This window comes from Limanda limanda, chromosome 19 (genome assembly GCF_963576545.1).
Source record: "Limanda limanda chromosome 19, fLimLim1.1, whole genome shotgun sequence".
Taxonomy (NCBI): Eukaryota; Metazoa; Chordata; class Actinopteri; order Pleuronectiformes; family Pleuronectidae; genus Limanda; species Limanda limanda.
Window position 1 is genome coordinate 19,179,968 of NC_083654.1, and position 23,810 is coordinate 19,203,777.

General features: G+C 41.2%; 3 protein-coding genes across 4 annotated transcripts; all 3 read right to left on the bottom strand.

Moving 5' to 3' along the window:
- Positions 1 to 1,377: 1,377 nt before the first annotated feature.
- Positions 1,378 to 2,457, bottom strand: si:dkey-211g8.9 (free fatty acid receptor 3). The gene has a single exon (XM_061093390.1). It carries the CDS (start codon positions 2,455 to 2,457, stop codon positions 1,378 to 1,380), a length of 1,080 nt encoding a protein of 359 aa, XP_060949373.1.
- Positions 2,458 to 6,096: 3,639 nt separating this feature from the next.
- On the bottom strand, positions 6,097 to 11,731 carry tekt2 (tektin 2 (testicular)). Its single transcript, XM_061092987.1, has 9 exons — positions 11,576 to 11,731; positions 10,152 to 10,277; positions 9,859 to 10,064; positions 8,782 to 8,925; positions 8,585 to 8,699; positions 7,576 to 7,683; positions 7,349 to 7,492; positions 7,194 to 7,273; positions 6,097 to 6,301 (listed from the first exon to the last, which is right to left on the bottom strand). The coding sequence occupies exons 1-9, from the start codon at positions 11,729 to 11,731 to the stop codon at positions 6,097 to 6,099; spliced, it is 1,284 nt and encodes a 427-aa protein (XP_060948970.1).
- A 1,515-nt stretch (positions 11,732 to 13,246) lies between these two features.
- usf2 (upstream transcription factor 2, c-fos interacting) lies at positions 13,247 to 21,884 on the bottom strand. 2 transcript variants are annotated; one of them, XM_061092996.1, is made up of 11 exons: positions 21,236 to 21,884; positions 20,084 to 20,127; positions 19,082 to 19,197; positions 17,976 to 18,095; positions 17,696 to 17,852; positions 17,499 to 17,583; positions 17,130 to 17,174; positions 16,736 to 16,794; positions 16,409 to 16,500; positions 16,189 to 16,317; positions 13,247 to 14,644 (listed from the first exon to the last, which is right to left on the bottom strand). In XM_061092996.1, the coding sequence occupies exons 1-11, from the start codon at positions 21,271 to 21,273 to the stop codon at positions 14,555 to 14,557; spliced, it is 975 nt and encodes a 324-aa protein (XP_060948979.1). In that variant the 5' UTR covers positions 21,274 to 21,884; the 3' UTR covers positions 13,247 to 14,554. The 2 variants fall into 2 exon arrangements, with proteins under 2 accessions (XP_060948979.1, XP_060948978.1); XM_061092995.1 differs by having other exon boundaries at positions 16,397 to 16,500.
- Between the last annotated feature and the right edge of the window lie 1,926 nt (positions 21,885 to 23,810).

The window sequence follows — 23,810 nt, forward strand, 5'->3', positions numbered from 1 at the left end:
GAGAAAGAGAAGAAGAAGCAGGAGAAGAAGGAGAAACAGGAAAGAAAGGAGATGGAGAAGATGGCGAGGAAAGAAATGAAGAAGATAGAGAAGGAAAAGAAAGAGAGAGAAACGAAGGAGAAACAGGAAAGAAAGAAGATGGAGAACATGGAGAGGAAAGACATTAAGAAGATAGAGAAGAAGGAAAAGAAAGAGAGAGAAGGAACGATCAGGGGGAAGTTCTCTAGTTTTCTCCTCAAAGTTTCAACTCTCCTGTTCCTCTGTCCTGTCAATCACCCTCTCCCTCATCCCTGAACCCCCCCCCCCTTTTCCCCTCCCTCCCTTTCTTACCCTCCACTCCAGACTGACTTTTCTTACAAAATAAAATCATGTATATGTTGAATAATACTCAATACCTGTATATTATTTATACATATATTTATTATTTGAACTGAGAAACACTTGTTCTCCACAGCTGCACATTCCCCAGATTTAATTCTATTTTCTGAAGAGAAACTGACGGATCATATAATTCCTGAACTCAGGTATATTTACTTTGTTTTCCTGCTCGTGGATCTGCATCAAAATACACATTTCAATTCACAGTATTTGGATCATTCGTGTCACCGTGGACTGTTTCAAACAACAGCTTAACTTCCTGTCGGGTGTTGTCAGGATTTGCTAAAAATCAGTTTTGCAGAACTTCACGTCAGACTCATCCGTCCTTTGACCTTTATCCTTCTGCTGAAGCAGTGATGAAGCTGTGTGTTATTTAGTGGCGCACCAAATAATAATCTAGTTCATATAAATGTGGTTTCACAAACAGACTGCTGGACCTTGGTGGTGTGTGCGCACTAAGGTTTGTTAACTATTCACGATTTTCTTCTATGACTTGATATATTTTGTGTTTGCTTCAGCGAGACGACAGACAACCGGCCACACAGAATAAATCCTACTTTATCTTGATCAAACAAACCTCATTAATGATGCTTATTCAATCAATCATCAATTATCAATCAATGCAAATACGGACAATTCAAACCTTCATATCTCCAGTGAACCAGGGAATCAAACCTGAAGCAACAGTTGTTTACATCTTATTTACATCAGTGAGAAAAGTCAACGGTCATCGTCTGCTCCTGAGAACGGGACGGATCCCTTGTTACAGTACCTGACACCAGATGGAGCCATTTGTCTCCAGGTGAATTGTCCATATTCAGAGCTGCTTGAGTGGGAGAGAGTTTCAGTTTCATGCAGGGAATAACGATGATGATATCAGATCCAAGTCGGCAACACGACCATTTCCCAACAGGACAAAACACTCCCAGGACAAGGAGTCACTTTGTATCATCAGCAAAAAAACCACACACGGAACTCTGGGACAGGACGACTCCACATTTATAGAGACTTGCCAAACTGCATTGAAGTTCTCTGGATTGTTGGTGGGTCCATGTGTGTGGATGGAGTTCCACTGTGACCTCCCTCCTGGCTGACTGCCCCCCCCGCCCCGGCCTGGCTCCTCCCAGAGAGCGTCGGTGCTGCCTTGACCTTTGCACCACCATTGGTGTTAATGCCCTGAGGCCGAATCCCTTCAATTCGGCTGAAGTGACTTTGCCGACCCCAGATTCTTCCCATGATGCCCCTGGACACTGCCGGCGACAGCATCAGCATGACGGCGGGTTCCAGGAACACGTTGCAGGAGCTCGTCAGCATGGCGTACGTCCTCCACTCCACGCTGGTCTTCGTCGCAAAGCCCACGATGTGCGAGGCGTTGTACGGCGCGTGGCACACCACGAACACAGCCAGGGTGGAGAGCGCCACAGTCAGGACACGCCTCTTCCCCATGAGGGGCAGATTGGAGCGCCACACGAGAGTCACGCAGCGCAGTGTGCAGAAGGAGGTCATGACCAGGGGCAGGAGGAACAGCAGGATGGCCATCTCCAGACGCAGAGGCAGCAGAACGGCCAGCTGAGAGGCGTTGAAGTTGTCGTAGCAAGTTAAGGTGTCGTCCTTGGCGGAGACAAAGTTGGCGCCCCGTTCTGCCACCAGGCCGCCGCCGAGGTGCAGCAGCACCAACGCCCACAGGGCCGCGCTGATGACGCAAGAGATTCGAGCATGGCGGTATCTCTTGTAGACAATCGGGAACGCGATGCTGAGGTAGCGGCCCACCGTCACAGCGGTGATGAAGAGGCAGCTGCCGTACAGCGAGGAGAAGAGGAAGAAGCTGTAGACGGGGCAGACGGCCGGCGGCAGCGTCCAGCCCCGAAGCAGAATCTCCATGGCGTTGACCGGCAGCCAGAGCACGAACACCAGGTTGGCCACGCACAGGTTGAGGGCGTAGACCACGTTGGGGGTGGCGCCGCGCTTGCGGGCTTTGCGTAGGTAGACGAAGAGGACCAGCAGGTTGGAGGGGAGGCCCAGCAGGAAGGTGACGGTGTGGACAAAGAGCACCACGCAGTCCTTCACAGCCACCCGCATCTCGTCAGCGTCCGGAGGACAGGTGGCACTCCCGCAAAGTCTCGACAAGGAAAAACAAACTCACCAACCCCATCTTCCAAAAGTCCAATTCCCCATGAACGGCGGCAAAGTATTTCCTCCGTCGACCCTGAGGATAGAGACTTCTGAGAAAGGTGACGGCAGCGGGTGAAAACAGAGGCGGTGGCCACGCTGGTGCTGATGCGTGTGGGCTCGGCGGGGGGGCGGGGCTGCAGATAAGAAGGTGCAGCCATTCATGCAGACGGAGGAGGCATGTTAACAGGCACCAGGCCACCTTAAGTGCCCCTCTCAGCGGAGAGCAGCAGACAGGTAGCAGCTGGAGCCTGAGGTGAAATGATTCAGAATGATTCAGCGTGGCAGGAAGCACCCGCCCCCCCCCCCCCGACTGAAGGGCCGAGCTGTAAAGTGGTCGATGGCAGACATTTATGAATCTGTTTGTGTGAAAGAAGAGAGGGGGGGGTGTGTCACGTGTAAAAAGGCCTTTGGTGAAGTGAAAGAAAATGGGGCAGAAAATCCCCCACGTGTTGTTGCAGAGAAGTTTCACTGGAGTGGAACGACGGCTTCCGAGAAACGTCTTTCCATGTATCTCTCTCTCTCTCTCTCTGCGCTCGTCAAAACAAACGGCTGCTGGCTCTCTGATTGGTGTATCGATCCTCTGATGTCTGAGTGGGAACCAATGACGACATGTTGACCTAATTCATCACCTGGAGTGAGGGAGACATTCTCGAGTGGTTTTTATTAGTTTCCAGCGAAGAGGCCAAAGCAAAACCTGTAGTTTGAAGTTTGTCGTGTATTCACTAGAGTTAATGACTTTAGCATGTGCTTAAATACAATGACAGGCTGATATATATGATGCTTATCTTCGTGACTCTCAGACATTCCCAGAGAATCCTCCAGATCTTTATTCAAGGAGGTCTGTCCCTCTTTGGAAAGACCTTTTACCTAGGGAATGACCTCTGACCAGAAAAGGGACGGTCCTTGACCAATGCATTTTCATCTTCATGTGCAAAACAACTCCTTATTTAGGCTGAAGCCCTGTTGTGTGATGTCATGTTATCTCTAGGTTTGGGGTCCCACCTCCAACCTATAAAACTTCTTGCCCTGCAGGGAGACTTCAGACTTCACCATTTGGCTGTGTGATTTCTCAGAGTTCTAGAGCTCGTCGTGACCTGTGAAACTTCTGTGTAATAAACTCTGTTATACTGCAAGTTCTGGGTCCGCGGTTTCCTTTCCTTCATCATCAACTTCTACAACCACATCAACCTCTCGGCTGACCAGAATACCCTTCAAGTTCAATCTATAAGATTTATCAATAAGATAAATCCAGAAATCTAAATCTAAATAGTGAGATTACAATGTTGAAATGCTGAGATTGTAAACTGAAATTTAAAAATAGCAATTCATCATAATTTTTTTGATAATTTAATGTTTTTAGCGAGTTACTCAATATAATGAGTTTCTTATTGTCTGAATATAAAGATGGACGACGTGACGGCTCCCAAAAGTGAAGCCAAAGTCTCTCAATCGCCTCCTAGTGGCTCGCTGCTGTATAGGCCATTAACACTGCCATGTTATTGGATGGGACATGGACCAAACAAAAAAAAACTAAATTAAGATGTAACATCATCCATCTTTTTATACAGATTGTCTCAGTTATCAGTTGTCGTCACGCTGGAAAAAGCAACACATGAAGTAGGGACTCATATACTAGGATTTCCTGAAGGTGTGTTGACAATCATAAACCTCTAAAAACAGACTTCCTCTGACAGACCTCTACCACTTTAAATCGTCGTAAAAAAGCAGCGCCTGACACAAACACATCCATTTGAAGACATTACTCCTGAGGCAGGTGAGAGGCACGAGCGTTTATTGACCTACAGACCCGGCTTAGTGCCTGTTTACCAGATATTTTTTATCTAAACCGTGTTCACTGCCTGAGAGAAACTTCACATCATTATCGTCGTCTTCATTCAGGTCATCAAACAGCCCGACCCGGCAAAACAAAGCCATCCGGGCTAATGGTCGATTAAAGTGGAGACGACCAGACGAGAACGTGAGAAGCTCCAGTTAAGTACTTTTCAGACGCCAGAAATATCCCTGATATAAGTTAATGATTCATCAAGGCCTGAATATCGGTAATTTCTTGTTAAAGTAAAGCAAACACACATAAAACACTTAATTGATCACATCTAGAAGTAAATTATACACAAACAAACCAGGTTAAAACAGGTGAGGGGAACGTTCCTGAAGGACGAGGACAGGTCGTATTAAAATACTAAGATACAGGAAAGTGCTTTTTTTCCTGAGCAACTTATTGGTTTGATGATTATTCATCATAAATTGAATTTAGTTGGGGAAATCCCAAGTTCTATTCAATGTCTCTGCTACAAACTTCCTGGGGGAACCAAGCATGAAGAAGGAAAAACACACAGTTGTTCAGACGCCAGTTTTTTCCGGCCACTGTTTGTTTTGGTTCACTGGTAATGGATCGCCATTATTTATTGCCAACTTTACAACATTCCCTTATCCGTGAATGTGTTTGGTGCCATGATTCTCTGCTGCTTCTCAACGTCATCAAACAAGGTCTTTTGTTGTTGTTTTTGTAACACTTACTACTAGTTGCAGCTAAGTAGGTTAACAGGACCAGTTCCTAGGTTCGTAGGAGCAGTAAAAGAGTCAAACAATGGAAATAATAAATATAGTGAACACACCACAGACTTAGTTGAAATGACGGCTTTTATATAAGAATAGAAAAGAGAGTTGTTTTAGAAATAGGTACCATATAACACATTTAAAATACAACTAACATAACACACATGTTAAATATAAATATTCAAATGAATTAAATTCAAGATCAATCTCTTTCTTTTAGGAAAAAGAAAAGATTTACCATTTCCTATTTTTGGTTTTATCAATTCTATTTTGACTCCTGTTTAAATTGGTTTTTAAACTGTAACTTAATATTATTGTTTAGTTTCTATTTGAGTTATCTGTACGTAACATGTGTGTTATGTTAGTTGTATTTTAAATGTGTTATATGGTACCTATTTCTAAAACAACTCTCTTTTCTATTCTTATATAAAAGCCGTCATTTCAACTAACTCTATTGTCTGTGGTGTGTTCACTTTATTTATTATTTCTAGGGCTGGGCAAGTTAACTCGTTTTAATCGAGTTAACTCAAGTGATGAGTTAACTCGATTGTTTATCCGCCAATTATTTTATTTCTTCCTGTTCTGCAGCAGTCAGCAACAGACTTTCACAAAATAAAAGCCTGACTTTCACAATAAAACAATAAATAATCAAACCTGAGTTAATGGGCGATAAAATAATTAATCGAGTTAACTCATCACTTGAGTTAACTCGATTAAACGAGTTAACTTGCCCAGTCCTAATTATTTCCATTGTTTAACTATTTTACTGCTCCTACGAACCTAGGAACTGGTCCTGTTAACCTACTTAACTGCAACTAGTAGTAAGTGTTACATTTTGTTATATATTCTACGTTTAAAAATACTTAGTTAAAAAACAGTGTTTATCTGTGTTAAACCTGAAGTCAAAGCTACAAATTAAATATCTTCTTAGTTGATTCCCTTTCCTTCAGAAACATGGACGCCCTCTTCTCACTGAGCCAGCAGCTGCAGGTGGCTCCTCCCACTGGAGTTGGCGAGCGGGACCAGCAGCACCGGGGAGCGACCGGAGCAGGAGGCCGAGGTCAGGTGGGAGCGGGTGTTCATGCTTCGCTGCTCCAGAGACAGAGCTTCCTGTTTCCTGGAGAGATCCTCCAGCATGCGGGCGTGATGCAGCTTCATCTTCTGCAGAGACTTTCTGAAAGAGGGAGGGAAGATTCAGACTCTTTACTTTCTGATTGTTGTTTGATTTGTAGATGGGGGGTTTTAAATATTTCTTCTATATTGACTTGAGTTGAATTGTCTGGGTTTGAAACAACACCATGTACAGAATCTGTATTTTCTCTTCTGTTTGATTTGTTGTGTTTGACATATTATATCTGTAATGGCATGTATTTCCCGTCTGTTTGACCATGATTGAATGACGATGTAACCTTTATCATGCTGCATCCTGTACTATTTGAATGTGTATTGACCTGATTAACATAGCCACTGTAACCTTAATTTCCACTGTAGCCACCAAATGTATTAGTCTGCTTCCTCTCTTTGATTATGCCTTTCCTGTAGAAACTGAATGTTAATTCATTTGATTGTTCTTTTACATCATGCTGTGCTTTTCCTGTAGAAACTGAATGTTAATTCATTTAGTCTGCTTCCTTTCTTATTATCCTGCTTCTCTTCTCATACCACATTGTATCTTGGCTTTATTGCCTTCGACCAGGCATTGTTGTATTCATGTGATTAAAGGATCTCAACTTCTGACTGTTTAACACACCCCCTCCAGTAGGGAGTGGTTAGCCAAATGTATAAAAACTGTGAACTGGTTTTCATCTGTGTGCATATTGACAAACTCAACCCTGTAGTATGCACCATGCTCGAGCATTAAATGTGACGATACTGTAAGAGTTTTTGAGACTCGTTTCTTCGTTGGTAGTAGGATTATTATTGAAATTGCTACAACATATCTAATCCCTAAAAACTGAATGTTACTTTGTCATTTTTCGTCTTTTGATGCTTGAAATGATCTTTGACCGTCTTCAATGTGTAATCTCAATTTAAAAAAGGTCCATAAAAACCCAACAGAGACTCACTGCGCCTCCGACAGCTTTTGATTCAGAGCTGCGATCGTGGCCTTCAGCTGATGGACTTCATTCACTAGACCGTGTTGGACCTGCAAACAAACATCAGGTCAGAGGAATCTTCTTCAAACACTCATCAGGCTGATTTTCTGTATTGGTTTAGGAACCTGGTCTCTGCACAGGTCCATCCCGGCTCGGCTGGTCCTGTTCTCCAGTCGGGTGTGAGCCAGTTTCAGATTGCTGGTCTTTGCCTGCAGATCCACGTCCAGTCCCTTGATGTCGTCTTCCATCTCCATCATTTCATCTTCAGTCTGCGGACAAAACACAATCTGCATTAAACAATCAAAGATAAATACCTGATGAGATTCCCCTGATAAGCTGTGAGACCTCTTACATTTTGAATTTGCCACTGCAGCTGGTCTCGGGCCTGCTCCTCGTCGTGATTGCGTTTGCGAAGAACGAACTCTGTCGCCCGCCACTGAACCGCTAACTCGTTCTGCAGCTGAGGAATACAAGAAGAGAAATATAGTTTTTATTATTATTATATGATCATGATGATATTATATATCATTTTAAACAATAATATTGTCTTTTGCACACTGTCTACATATTCTTACACTCATAGTATATTATATTATCTATTGTATAGTCAAATACTTATATTTATACCTCTACTATATATCATATATTATATCATACTCTCTGTATATTCTTTGTATATATAAGTCTATATACACATATTTATACATGTGTACATGTTATAATTACAATTATAATTATTATACTACTATTATTATTTTATATAATGTTGCTGCCATTATTACTATATACTGCTATTATATTGGTATTATTATAAATATATATTATGTTATATTATATACTATACTATATATACTGTACTATTTTTATATACTGTCTAACAATAACATTACCATCATATCATCAGTAATATTACCATCATCTTGCCACTGCACCTTATCTACCTATTTATCTTGTGTTTTCTGTTTTTATTCTTTCTACCTCAATATTTTTTTATTTTATTGAATTGTATTGTATTTTATTGTATTCAAATATACCGGCTGCTATGACGACTTAATTTCCCTTCGGGGATGAATAAAGTAATCTATCTATCTATCTATCTATCTATCTATCTATCTATCTATCTATCTATCTATCTATCTATCTATCTATCTATCTATCTATCTATCTATCTATCTATCTATCTTTCTATCTATCTATCTATCTATCTATCTATCTATCTATCTATCTATCTATCTATCTATCTATCTATCTATCTATCTATCTATCTATCTATCTATCTATCTATCTATCTATCTATCTATCTATCTATCTATCTATCTATCTATCTATCTATCAGCTGTAGTACTGTTGCTCGCACCTACCTGAGCCCTGGTGAGACTGGTGTCCTCCCTCATGTGCTGGGACAGCTGCATGGCCTCCTGAGCCTGGAGGACGTTATACTGGCTGAACTGGCCCCACTCCTGAGGCGTGGAGGAGCTACAGAAACAACAGGCACATTTCTACATTTTAGATAATGAGCCATATTTAAACCAGGGACACTTAATAAACCACTTTTTACCCTGATGGAATGCGAGTGGGGTTTGTCTTCAGGGAGATCTCAGGGGACTTTATGGTCAGTGACAGACAGGACATGTCAATGTCCAGGGCGTCCATCTTGTTCTGGAGGTCAGAGGTCAGCTGATGTCGAACCTCCTGCAAAACGCTGGGATCGAGAACAGAGGAGGTCAGAGGGAAAAGCAAAAAGAGAAAGTGTGAAGTATCATCCCGACTAGGGTTGCAAAGGGGTGGAAAGTTTCCGGTAAATTTCCGGAAACTTTCCAGAAACTTTCCATGTGAAGTTTAGCTCGGGAATTTTGGGAATTTTGAAAAAAAACAAAAAACACGCAAATTAAACACTAAAGATGTATGGAATACAGCACACACTGCACGTTGAGTTTCAACCCTCCACTGTGCATTCCTTCATCACATGCACAGATAACTCCCAGCATCCTTCACTCTACAGCAGGGCTATTGAGGCCTGCTGTAGAGTGAAGGACTAGTCAGGTAAGTTTCCATGATATTACTGGGGGAAATATATTAGCATGCTGATTGAGGATTGTTCATCTGTTCATCTAGCCTATTTCCATTCATTTATCCATCAATTGTAAAATATGTTCACAGAAGATTCCAATTGTTTGGCTAACTATTTATATCTCTAGCATTGCATTAGTGTTTTTTTACAAACTTTTTTCTCATCTTATTCTACAGAACAATGCCACGTGCACTATCTCATGTGTGGAGACATTTCACCCCATCCAATGTAGAAGGAAAGGCTGTGTACATTTGCAAATACTGTGCAAAGACCTATGTTAAGAATGACACAACGATGCAGAAGCATATAGTCAAGTGCCCAAAGTTTCCTCAGGGCTCAAATCAGCCTATGACAAAACAAAATGTTTATATTTATGTCTGTATATGACAAGGTAAATACAGTTAGTATAAATTACCCACAACATTTCCAGTTTATTCCTGTTAATTCCTGTCAATTCCCGTTAATTCCCGTATATTCCCGTTAATTCCTGTTAATTCCCATGGAAAGTTTCCAACTTTGAATATTCCTGGAATTTTGCAACCCTAATCCCGACACATCACTCACCACAAGTGTTCGAAGGCCTTGTCCACGTGCTGCTGCAGAACCTGCTGCACTCGACCAATCAGCTGCACTTCCTGCTTCAGCTGCTCGTCCACGGGGTCCAGGACCAGCTCGGAGCCGCGGCGTCCCTCCCTCAGCGTCACGCACTCGGTGCTGACCTCCAGGGGGACGGCGGTCGCTGCCAGGGCCTGCTCAGTCTGCTCTTTACTCTGGTGCCAACACAACAAGAGTGAAGTTTGTAAGAATATTGATTCTCAGGAGAACGAACCTGATTCTGAGGGTTTTCAAACACTCACCAGGGTCAGAGCCTCCATCTCTTCATCCACTTTCCGTGCACATGCTTCCAAGGCTTCCTTCCATCGAGCCACGTCCCACAGCCGGTCACTCAGCCGGCGGGAGGTGTCGCTCTCGTCCCAGCTGGTCTGCAGAGGAAACAAGACTCAAGACTCAAGATTCAAGATTTTTTATTGTCAAATGAGGTAACATGAAGCAGTCACTGGCAATGAAATGCATGAGTCACAGGCTCTCTTTTAGCAGTGCTCAAGTAATTACAACCAAAAAAATAAAATAAAAATAGAAATAGTATTAAAATAGAATAAAATAGAATATCAAAAATTTTAAATAGAAAATAAAATGTATATATCTAGATATATATATTTACAGATGAAGAGAAAAATAAAACAACAATAGTGCAATTTGTGCAGTAGTGCAAATATTCAAATATGCTAAGGTGCTGGTTTGGTGGAGTTATTCCAGTTCAGAGGAGTTTAAAAGTCTTATGGCCTGGAGGATGAAACTGTCTCTGAGCCCGGTGGTGCGGTACCGTCGGCCAGACGGCAGCAGGCAGAAATGTTTTTGGCTGGGGTGAAAGGGGTCTTTAATAATCCGGTTGCTCTTTATATTGATTGATATTGATATTGATATGTATTGTATAGTCAAATACTTATATTTATACCTCTTTGTATATTCTTGTATATACACATATTTATACATGTGTACATGTTATTATTATTATATTTACTATTATTATTATATATACTGTTGCTGCCATTATTACTATATACTGCTTTTATATTGGTATAATTACTATCATATATAAATATATATTATGTTATATTATATACTATATATACTGTACTATTTTTATATACTGTCTAACAATAACATTATCATCAGTACTATTACCATCATCTTGCCACTGCACCTTATCTACCTATTTATCTTGTGTTTTTCTGTTTTTATTCTTTCTACCTCAATATTTTTTATTTTATTCTATTGTATTGTATTTTATTGTATTCAAATATACCGGCTGCTATGACGACTTAATTTCCTTTCCGGGATGAATAAAGTAATCTATCTATCTATCTATCTATCTATCTATCTATCTATCTATCTATCTATCTATCTATCTATCTATCTATCTATCTATCTATCTATCTATCTATCTATCTATCTATCTATCTATCTATCTATCTATCTATCTATCTATCTATCTATCTATCTATCTATCTATCTATCTATCTATCTATCTATCTATCTATCTATCTATCTATCTATCTATCTATCTATCTATCTATCTATCTATCTATCTATCTATCTATCTATCTATCTATCTATCTATCTATCTATCTTCCTGCACCACTGGGTGTAGAGGTCCTCAGACGAGTGTTTGGTGTGAACATGTGGTGGAGTTTCTCCTTCATGCAGTTTGAACACCCACCGTGCAGCTGGTCTCGTTGCGTAGGGACCTCCCCTCCTGTCGGATCCCGTTGGAGACCCTCCTCTCGTGTCCGGCGACGGCCGACAGCTGCTGGTTGCTGCTGAGCCACTCGGACACACTGAGGCGGAGGCCGGGCTTCACAGGGACTGAAGACATCCTGCGGCTGCAGCAACATGCACACATACACATCACTGGATTTGTCAAGTGCAATTAAATGTGCAAGATTTGGAATGTTGACATCTGCTATTAGATATTTGAATTATAGTCTTTATACGTTAAATAATCTGAGAAACTCTCAAAGGTCACGAGACAATTGAACAACAATAAACCTGCACAATATGAAGTATTTTACAGGCTATATTCACTCTTCTGTACTCAAAGTATTCTCATTTATTCATATAATTTTTATGAAATATTTCTTGGCAAATACTGGTGTCATTTTTATTGTATTATTACTTTATTATCTCATTATTGCTGCTGCGGTCAATCTCTATTTCTTCGTGCTCATTACTACTAAACTACTATTTTTTGAAATACAGATTTCCCACTCGTTTGTTCTGCATGTTTGACGATAAACATCTTGAATATTAAAACTTGTATATTTTAAGGATTAACACACTTTCAAACATCATAAACAACTGAGCTTCCAGGTCCATATTAAATAGGTTTGTTGCATAAACAAAAAGTATTTTATTCCTTATTGTTATCATACATGTTGTAGTAACTCAGAGGTAAATGTCACAGGCACAGTTCATGTATAAGTTTATATATTTTATCTATAGAATGTAGCATTAGGCCACACCCACAGGGAAATGTATCCTCTCCTGACAGGTGACAGATTAACATTTATCTCTTTACATCAACATCAACATTTGAATTGAAATAAAATTGTGGATTTACAGTTTAAAACATCAAAGGCTTCTCCAGCTCCCAACCGGAAACACTGCGGGTCATTAACTGGCGGATTCGATCTTTTCCTCTAACTTCTCTCACTCTCACGCTGCAGTTTGTTAAACTTATTGAAATCTCATGTTAAAGTTTAAATTCGACTCACCAGAGTTTCTCTAATGTTCCCACAGCCAAGTCCCCTGTCGTCTCCAGGCAACGAGACACAAGGTCCAGCTTTAATTATTAAATTGCCATGGCAACGTTTGTTGATGCGGGTGTTTCTGTGGCATCATCCACCACTAGGGGGCAGTAATAAGCCCTCAACTTATAATTAGAAGGATGTTATTGTCCTGGTTTTTAATTTTGAGAACTTAACTTAAATATCTAAATATAGAACTAGAGAACACACGAATATTTTTTTTATATATATATATATTTATATGCAGTTTGCTTGAATTTGAAATAGTATTATGCCTGCATAAAACTAGTAGAACTGAATTAAAAATATAAAATAACACAAAACACACAAAAATAAAATCCACCATTGACCACTAGGCTAAAGTCATATGCTATTAGCTTACATTTAAAATAATATTATCGTCCTTTTTTTAATCTGCGAGTTAAACAAAATAAAAAAAATCTAAATATGTAAATAGAGAACAAACACCAACAATTATTTTCCATCATTGACCACCAGGGGAAAGTTGTAATCACATGGCTTGAATGAAAAGTTAAAATAAGTAATCCGACCTCCGATGGAACCTGAAAGCACCGGACACCGTCTGTAGCAACGCTCACGCTTGTGTTTTATTGTGATATCAGAGTTAGTCATGCCAGTGGTTATATTCCCATGCTGTGGAGACTCAGTGTGGACAAAAGCTGGTTAGTAACAAGAATCACATCCAAACTTCCATTTGCACAAACCAGACCGAGGCGGTTTCTACACTCTCCTGTCAGTTCTGCAAATATTGTAGAAAAACTAAAAACGCGCCGTCTTTGTGAGTTACCGGAACACGTCACATGACCGAACCCTCTTATTTCAGTGCTCTACACCAATGACCTATAAGCAGATACACAAACAAACCTTATTTTAATGCCCTTTAAAAAGGATTCACACGTTGAAAAGCATCATTTTCTCATTTCTCTGTACATTGCAGCTAGCGCGGAAGGGGGGGGGGTGGTGGCGACACAAGAGACCTAAACTCTCCATATGTGAAGACTTCATTGAGTCTGGGAACCACTTGCCAGAGCACGATCCCAATTACCTGAGCTATGTTAACACCTAGATCCTCCAACAGGCTCCTATCAAGGCGTTGGAGAGGGAATAGAAACCAGCCGGGTTCGGGTTCTCCTGACACTTCCCTGTCAGGAGAGACTTATAGTTTTTGAATTTACCGACATCGGGCTACGTTTATGAAGTGTGTGAGCTCTGCCTGCTGCTGTCCAGAGGCAGGGAACTGCACACAGATCAGATATATACACACACACACACACGTTCCAGTGACCGTAAAAATATCCTCAGTGATGGTGATGAACACGATAAACATCTGATTTGCAGGTTCATTATTGGGGAAATGGTAAATGCAGAACACTTTTTTCCTTTCTCTGTACATTTTCCTTACAGAGCGATAAATTAAAAGTAACCGGGAGATATTTCACATTTAGAAGCAAAAACAACTAAAACAGGAAACACAAAAAGGAGTTTGTGGTACGATTAATAAAAAAATAAAAGGGTGAAAATCAGCTAAAGTAAAATTTTCTGTGGCAGTTTTTATAATTAAATATAATTTAAAGTAAAAAGACAGTTTGGTGCATGTGTGGTGGAGGTGATGGAGGTGGTGGTGCTGTGCAGAGGAGGACCAAAGGTTCGGTTGGAGCTGCACAGTCGACAGACGTCAGAGCAGGTGGAAGAGGCGTGTCCTGTTTCAGTCCTTCAGACGGCGTCTCACGTCCTGTGTTAGCGGCTTTTAAATCGGCTCCAACGTCTGATGGAAATCGTCTCTTCTTTTTTTCTTTCATGTCGGCTCCTCTCCTGGAATAGTTCAGGCTGGGGGGGGGGGGAGAGGAGGACAGAAAGTGTCCGCCCCACGATCACTGCGGCGTCGCATCTCCGTTCATCTCGATGCCGTGCTGCTGCAGCTGAGCCCGGAGAAGTGCGTTGTCGTTCTTTAGCTCCTCGATCTGGTGGAAGGAACAGAAACGTGTCATTTCTAACTCGTTTTTTATCCCTGGATATTAATATGCACAATACTCATATACTTCTTATTGCCACACACCCTCCTCCAACCACTGATCATTTGAACATTTGTACATTGGCACTACTGTTACTTTTTTTACTACTGTATTACCCCGCCTATAGTGTATTCATATTTATATTTTTATCCTGCTCATAGTGTATTCATCATCCTAATATCTTACAATTCCTGTTAATACTGTAATATACCATATATATTTCTTACTGTACAGATCTTATTTATTTACATTTTCACTTTAATATGCACAATACTCTGCACTTTTACTGCCTTTTTTTGCACTTCTGGTTAGACGCTAAACTGCATTTCGTTGTATATGTACTTGTACTGTGCAATGACAATGAAGTTGAATCTAATCTAATCTAAAATGATGAATTATCAGTGTTTATTGATGCCACATGTGAAAAGTAAAGAAACTGGCCCTTTGATTTAGTATAAATCCCAGGAAACATGGCATATTAACAGCCCTGCCTCTCAACATTATGCTCTGGTGTCAGTCAGAATCAGAACCTAAATAAACCTGTCTCCTTGCACTGTGGACCTGTACAACACTCCGCTCCATATACACTTACTTCACATCATATGTGATATGCGTTAATATAAACCATATTGATATTATATATCATTTTATACAATAATATTGTCTTTTGCACACTCTGTCTACATATTCTTACACTCATAGTATTTTATATTATATATTGTATAGTCAAATACTTATATTTATACCTCTACTTTAGATCATATCATATTATATCATACTCTTTGTATATTCTTTGTATATATAAGTCTATATACACATATTTATACATGTGTACATGTTATTATTATTATATTTACTATTATTATTATATATACTGTTGCTGCCATTATTACTAAATACTGCTATTATATTGGTATAATTACTATCATATATAAATATTAGGGCTGGGCAAGTTAACTCGTTTTAATCGAGTTAACTCAAGTGATGAGTTAACTCGATTGTTTATCCGCCAATTATTTTCTTTTTTCCTGTTCTGCAGCAGTCAGCAACAGACTTTCACAAAATAAAAGCCTGACTTTCACAATAAAACAATAAATAATCAAACCTGAGTTAATGCGAGATAAAATAATTAATCGAGTTAACTCATCACTTGAGTTAACTCGATTGAAACGAGTTAACTTGCCCAGCCCTAATAAATATATATTATGTTATATTATATACTATATATACTGTACTATTTTTATATACTGTCTAACAATAACATTACCATCATATCATCAGTACTATTACCATCATCTTGCCACTGCACCTTATCTACCTATATATCTTGTGTTTCTGTTTTTATTCTTTCTACTTCAATATTTTTTATTTTATTCTATTGTATTGTATTTTATTGTATTCAAATATACCAGCTGCTATGACAACTTAATTTCCCTTCGGGGATGAATAAAGTAATCTATCTATCTATCTATCTATCTATCTATCTTTCTAACCTGTTGTCTAAGTAGCTCGTTGTCCATCTTCACCCGCTCCACCTCCTTGCAGCTCTCCTGCAGCTGCTGGTTGCTCTGACGCAGCTCCCGGATGTAGTCGCAGGCTTTGTACAGGATGCTTCCTTTGCTCTGAGGGACACACAACAGAGAACAGTCAGGCACCTTCTCTCCACCCACCTGATGGGGAAGCTGGACTCACAGGACTCACCGCTCCACTCACCGCTCCACTCCTGCTGTCCACGCTGCAGTCGGGGATGATTTTCGACAGCGTAACAATCCAGTTGTTAATCTTGTCTCTTCTTCTTCTCTCCACTGCGAAGAAGGAAATGAAGAGCTCGTGTTTTCACGCCTGAATGTTCATTTTGTTGGTTTGTACGTTTGTTTGTGAGCAAGATTACACAATTTAACGGATTATCACGAGGAGGGAGGGAAATATTTAAATTGTAAAGGCGGCAGATCTAGGAATTCTTTTGCAGCTTGATTTAATTATTTATCTTTAGCCACGATCAACGGGATAGAATTTAGTCGTGACAGAATTCGCACCCACCTTCATTGTGTTGTGCTCTTCTCCGGTCGTCTCTGGGCGCCCGTGGACCATCAACCTTCCTGTGAACACACAACAGAACCACTCTGATGACGTGATGGGAAGGACACGGGCAGATTTCCAATATCATCTATCACCTGAACTAGAATCCAGTGACTGAAATAGATTTTGTTATCATCTTTTTTTTGGGGATGTGTGACGAGGAGAAGCCCGGAAACACAGGATTAGTTTTTTGGGTCTTTACTAAAACACAGGTTTATAGGATTTGTTTTATAAAAAGGACTCTCAACCTGCGAGTAAACATGTGAAAATTCAACTATACACAGATACTGGTGATTGATGACACGTGATGGGGGCAGGGTGGGGTGGTGGGGGTGCATGTGAAAGTTCATCTCACCAGTTGGAGCTGCCGTGCTGCAACATCTCGCTGTCATCAAGGTCTCTGAGGAGGGAAGTGGGATTTCAGATGTTGGAGGTTTTAAATGACGGATCTTGATTGTGTGTTTCTTTTTTGTTTTCTTTTGTGTTTATTTTTACACATAACGACAGATGTATGCAAATAGAGGGGCAAGAAGAAGAAGAAGAAGAAGAAGAAGAAGATCCAGTGTAAAGTAACAGGGGGGAGAGGATGTGAAGAGTTATGGTGATGTTGAATCTCTAGAAATATGTGTATGTGTGTGTGTGTGTGTGTGTGTGTGTGTGTGTGTGTGTGTGTGTGTGTGTGTGTGTGTGTGTGTGTGTGTGTGTGGGGGGGGGTTGTACTCACGCAGTGTAGGTGTGTGAGCGCGGTGCGATGGTGCGAGGGGCCGTCTGCAGCACCTCGGGGGGGCTCATCATCACATAAAACTGACCTGGATTCAAAAAGAGAAAAATTAGAACAAGAAAATCTTACAGAAATAATTTTTTTCACGATGATGATGATGATGATGATGATGATGATGATGATGATGATGGATCTCTCACCTCCTGCCTGAGTGATGGAGGGGTCGGCGGTGGTCTGCACCGACACGGCGGTCCCATCGCTGACGGTGGCGGCCGGGAAGTAAGCGAAGCGCGTCTCCCCCCCGACCGTCTCCCCCCCGGGGCTGCCCCCGTTACTGAACGGGTTCTGGATCACAGCCTGGGAGAGGGAGGGGCAACAGAGCTCAGATTCAAAACCTCCTAAATCAAACGTTTACCGAATGGAAGGGTCATGATTTAAACATGTAAAATGGCGTCATCTCCCATCATGCTTCACTCTCACCTGAGCCACAGCCTGTGGGGCGCCGGCGAACGCGGCGGCGGAGACGACGCTCACGGCTCCGGACCCGTCAGCGGCGGCTTCCAACTGATCATCTGTCACCTGGACCACCCGATAGGTCACCTGACCACAGAGCAGAGGAAAAGGGAGGAGTCAGGAAACTGGTTATTTACACTCGTGTGTGTCCACTGACGTCCTGGAGGTGGACGTTGTCTCTAGAATTCAGATCAAATCGCCTCAGTGTGTGAAAGGCTTTTAGGGTTGCAAAGGGGCGGAAACTTTCCGGAAACTTTCCATGGGAAGTTTAGCTCGGGAATTTGGGGAATTTTGAAAAAAAAAAAATACGCAAATTAAACTCTGAGCAATAAAAACATCATTCAAAACTCTATTTTAAAGATGTATGGAATGCAGCACATGCTGCAGGTTGAGTTTCAACCCTCCACTGTGCATTCTTCCATCACATGCACAGATAACTCCCAGCATGCTTCACTCTACAGCAGGGCTATTGAGGCCTGCTGTAGAGTGAAGGACTAGTCAGGTAAGTTTCCATGATATTACTGGGGAAAATATATTAGCATGCTGATTGAGGATTGTTCATCTGTTCATCTAGACTATTTCCATTCATTTATCCATCAATTGTAAAATATGTTTACAGACGATTCCAATTGTTTGGCTAACTATTTATATCTCTGGCATTGCATTAGTGTTTTTTTACAAACTTTTTTCTCATCTTATTCTACAGAACAATGCCACGTGCACTATCTCATGTGTGGAGACATTTCACTCCATCCAATGTAGAAGGAAAGGCTGTGTACATTAGCAAATACTGTGCAAAGACCTATGTTAAGAATGACACAACGATGCAGAAGCATATAGTCAAGTGCCCAAAGTTTCCTCAGGGCTCAAATCAGCCTATAACCAAACAAAATGTTTATATTTATGTCTGTATATGACAAGGTAAATACAGTTAGTATAAATTATCCACAACATTTCCAGTTTATTCTCGTTAATTCCCGTATATTCCCATTTATTCCCGTTATTTCCCGCAACCCTAATGGCTTTTGAATAATTGAGATTTAATAAACTGCTCCTGGGTTTTCCACGCTCACCTGTCCGCCGCTGCTCTCTGTGCGGAACTGGTACTGCACGTTGTGGTCTCCGAAGGCGCCCTGCGGGACCCCGGTGATGGTCACAGAGGTGTGCTCCTCCGTGCCCACCACGTCGCCTGCAACACAGGTGTCAACACGTTTAATCCAGAGAAGAAGAGTGAAGACAAACAGACACAGAAGCTTCACTTGATTCAAAGTGAAACTGGGTCAGAGGACGTCACATCCACAGATGAAAGGATGTGGCCTCATGCGCCTCCGGCCACATGTGAAGGTTTGATCTGATCTCAGGACGCTTTCGGGTGAACTCAGATCTGAACTCTCTGCTCGACAGATGTTCACGTCGGGTGTGATCACGGTTAAAGGAGCAAAATCATTCAAGGGGCTGATATCACTGAGTGTGTTTAATGTTTCAATCTAACTCTGTCTACATATTCTTACACTCATAGTATATTATATTATCTATTGTATAGTCAAATACTTATATTTATACCTCTACTATATATCATATATTATATCATACTCTCTGTATATTCTTTGTATATACAAGTCTATATACACATATTTATACATGTGTACATGTTATTATTATTATTATATTTACTATTATTATTATATATACTGTTGCTGCCATTATGACTATATACTGCTATTATATTGGTATAATTACTATCATTTATAAACATATATTATGTTATATTATATACTATATATACAGTTCTATTTTTATATACTGTCTAACAATAACATTACCATCATAGCATCAGTACTATTACCATCATCTTGCCAACTTATCTACCTAGTTATCTTGTGTTTCTGTTTTTACCTCAATATTTTTTATTTTATTCTATTGTATTGCATTTTATTGTATTCAAATATACCGGCTGCTATGATGACTTAATTTCCCTTCGGGGATGAATAAAGTAATCTATCTATCTATCTATCTATAGCAGACTGTTGAAATACGCTTGTCTGTGTTAGATTAAGTTGAAATTAGATTCTCACCTTCCTGTAACTGCTCCACGTCCTCCGATTCCTGTTTGTCGTGACTGGAAATAAAAAAGAGAAGAAGAAGAAGAGGAAGAAGAGTGAATTCATTTCAATCATCTTCAGTGTGGATTGTCTGTAGTGCAAGCTGTAACAACAAGATGAGACAGACGGGCGCCCCCTGGTGGTGATAAGAGAAGATGATGGCTGGAGATATAAAGTAAAGTATAACTGACAGAAATCACATTTACTGCAACTTCCAACTGGAAAATATGAATAATCTGACTCATAAATACTCAAATGTGTGTGTTTGGATTTGCTGCACCATTAAATACTAACTTATATGAGCAAATATTATGATATAACAATAACAACAAGTAAAACACACCCCTGCTGGTTTCATACATGCATTTTAATCCTAAAAAAAGAGCTGCACCAGATGTAGAAGTGCAGGAACTGTGCATGTGAAATCTGAGCACATGCAGAATGTGTTGGTGTGTGTGTGTGTGTGTGTAATGTGTGTGTCATGTCTGCAGACGTGAGGATGCACCAGCCTCAGGTTCTGCACAAATCGTTTCCCTGGATGGGGTTAGGGTTAGTAAAGTATAAGTGACAGAAATCACATTTACTGCAACTTCCAACTGGAAAAATAAGAATGATCTGGCTCATAAAACTCAAATGTGTGTGTTTGGATTTGCTGCACCATTAAATACTAACTTATATGAGCATATATTATGATATAACAATAACAACAACAAGTAAAACTCACCCCTGATGGTTTCATACATGCATTTTAATCCTAAAAAAAGAGCTGCAACAGATATAGAAGTGCAGGAACTGTGCATGTGAAATCTAATGTGTGTGTGTGTGTGTGTGTGTGTGTGTGTGTATGTGTGTGTGTGTGTGTGTGTGTGTGTGTGTGTGTGTGCGTGTGTCATGTCTGCAGACGTGAGGATGCACCAGCCTCAGGTTCTGCACAAATCGTTTCCCTGGATGGGGTTAAGGGTTAGACTCATCCCGGGGACCAGGCTCTAAACCCGGCTGGGGGGGACCAGGTATGTGCAGGTGGGTGGGGTGATGGGGCGGGGGGAATGGATGTGTGCAAGGTGTCCCAGGCCGAGCAGGGACTGACTGAAGAAGACCCCCGGGGGGGACAGGAAGCGTCCTCACCTCGCCGAGCTGTCCAGACTCTGCTCCAGCATCTCCATGGAGCTGGTGGTGGGTGGTGGGTGATGGGAGGGTGGAGGAGGAGGAGGCACCGGGCTTCAGCCACACGGATTCCCGCAGATGGAAGGCTCTGATCACGGGGACAAACACACGGGTCATGTGAGGAAGACAGTCCAGGACACGTGAGGCGGCGAGCAGGGTAGAGAAGCTCAAAATGGAGGCCGAGGTGCAGCAGCTCGGATCCGGGCTCTGAGGACCAACCAGGGCCGGGTGGTGGTGCTGCTGCTTCCCCCCGGGGGCTGTGGAGCTCCTGGTGCCGGGGTAGGACTCCTCTTCCCCTCCCGGTGGGATCCTGGATGCTCAGATTGCAGGATTGTCTCCGTGTTGAGGATCCAGTGGAAGTCGGGTTCGCCCTTGGTTTCCTTTTTCTCTGCTCCGGCGCACAGCTGCTGTTTATCCGCGGAAAGCTGCAGCTCAGCGGGCAACAAGACGCGGAGTGGATCCATCCTGCAGCTTTTCACCCACCGGAATCCTCTGGTTGTGTCACTTTTTAATGCCACATTTGCTGCTGTTGTATTGTTCAACTTTTGCACGAAAAAAAAAATATTTCACACGGTGTCAGCTGCCTTTTTTTTGTGCATGTGACTCGTTTTGCGGCTGGAAGCGGTGTTTTCATCCACTTTTGGACACACAACCTGCACACATGGGTTCGGTAAACAACACACACGTATTCCACATCATCGTCCACGTGTAACAACACACACACGAGCTGTCAATCAGCTGCTCAGGGGGGGTTTCTCCTGTTTTCTGCCCAGGTGACCGCGGGGATCCAATCCGGGTTTTCCCTCGGACCACATGACCACGAACACAGGCTCCTCGTAACTCACCAGGTTTTATGTCGTGTTCGACAGCGAGAAGAAGCTTTTTCTTACATATACAGATATTAGATATTATACAGAAACACAGATTGGTGAAGGTTGAGGTGGAGAAGAACAGCTGGTGGTGTTTCCATGAGATCCAGGACGAAGCTGGAGGAGCTGCTGGTGCTTCTGTCAGCTGAGGACTCACACATTTCAATTGTTTATTATCAAATGCACAACAATAACATCAAGCAGTCGCTGGCAATGAGATTCTTGGGTCACAGGCTCTCTTCTAGCAATGCTCAGAGTATTACAAGCAAAAAAAATAATATCAAATAGAATATCAAACATTTTAAATAGAAAATAAAATGTATATGATAAAAAGGTAACTTCAGTCTAACCAGTTCAAATTATGGAGAAATATTCAATCCACAGACTTGACTTAAAATCCAGGTCTCACTTCTCCCAGATTACTAACACCAGTTCAGGCGGAAAGGTAAGAGTGAGAAAAAATACATTCTAGTTAGTTATATTTGCAAAATCGTAAAATTCACAAGCTTTGTACAGAAATTAGCCAGCTGCTGCAAAGGAAACATGCAACTCACTCATGTTAACAAATGCATCAAGTAAAATGGACTTCATTTGATTTGGTCGATACATTAAATAGATGTCAATACATGATATATATATACACATGAAAAAACAATAGTGCAATTACGTGCATGTACATTCATCATTAAACGCACATTTTTCATTTTCTTTTGTCGACAGGCGAATCCGCTGCAGCCAAAGCTGGAAAATCGTGATATCAAAACCTCATTTTACAGTTTGCAAACAACAGGAAGAGCTTTGTGAACAATAAAACAACAGGAGTCAGTCATTTACGCTTCAAAATCCACCAAACCTCCCACTGTGATGTAGACTCAAGCAAAGCAGGAACATAGGAAGAGAGAGAAAGTCCTCACAAGCACAACAAGTACAAACAAGTGGGTCAATATACTGGAATGACACTCAGCTAAGGCCCAACACTCAATTCAAAATCCAATAATTATATCTATGCAACCCTTTAATGGGTTCTTTCTTGGCCCATGTTCCTAAACCTCTCCACCAGAGCTGCTCTCAGACCTGCTCTGAAGTCTAACATAAGCCCAACCCTGTATAGTTCCCTGGTAAAATGTCCGGAAAATGTAAAAGGTTTTTATTTGTCATAAAATCTGGATCTGCACATCTGCATTCGCCCAATTTTTATTCAATTTTCCATGCTTTCTGTTCGGTGGAAACCGGTTTTGCTTGATCCTGCAAACAAACACCTTTGGTCCTCCCCCAAATAAATCAATAATCGACTGTGTGGCCCTGTTGACCATTGAGCTAAAGGCCTTGACCATGTTGCACTGCTGTTCTTCATCCCTCTATCCTGTCTCCCAGTCTGACTTCCTGTCTCTCTACTCTCCAATAAAGGCAAAGCATCATGAAATAAATATTTAAACATGAAATACATACATTGAGGATATAATCCCTCTCATACTCACACTGAGCCCACGACTGCCGATGAGGGATCACACATCTGATTTTAAAGGCTCACGAAAATGAAATATCTGAGACACAAAAGTACACTTTTACAGACTTAGAGTCCAACGTATCAACATTTTAATCATTTAGAAAAATGTAATTTGAGAAAATATATAATAAAATTCAGTTTGCAGAATAAACCCAGTGTC

Bases quoted from the DNA above. Each gene is read 5' to 3' on its own strand.
- tekt2 (XM_061092987.1), bottom strand. From the start codon at position 11,731: ATGTCTTCAGTCCCTGTGAAGCCCGGCCTCCGCCTCAGTGTGTCCGAG. The intron at 8,926-9,858 runs GTGAGTGATGTG...TCTCGATCCCAG, and splicing joins AAGGCCTTCGAACACTTGTG to CGTTTTGCAGGAGGTTCGAC. The intron at 7,493-7,575 runs GTAAGAGGTCTC...TTTTGTCCGCAG, and splicing joins TGCAGTGGCAAATTCAAAAT to ACTGAAGATGAAATGATGGA.
- si:dkey-211g8.9 (XM_061093390.1), bottom strand. From the start codon at position 2,457: ATGCGGGTGGCTGTGAAGGACTGCGTGGTGCTCTTTGTCCACACCGTC.
- usf2 (XM_061092995.1), bottom strand. From the start codon at position 21,273: ATGGAGATGCTGGAGCAGAGTCTGGACAGCTCGGCGAG. The intron at 19,198-20,083 runs GTGAGAATCTAA...CCTGTGTTGCAG, and splicing joins CGTGGAGCAGTTACAGGAAG to GCGACGTGGTGGGCACGGAG. The intron at 14,645-16,188 runs GTTAGAAAGATA...TCCTTCCACCAG, and splicing joins ACGAGCTACTTAGACAACAG to ATCGAGGAGCTAAAGAACGA.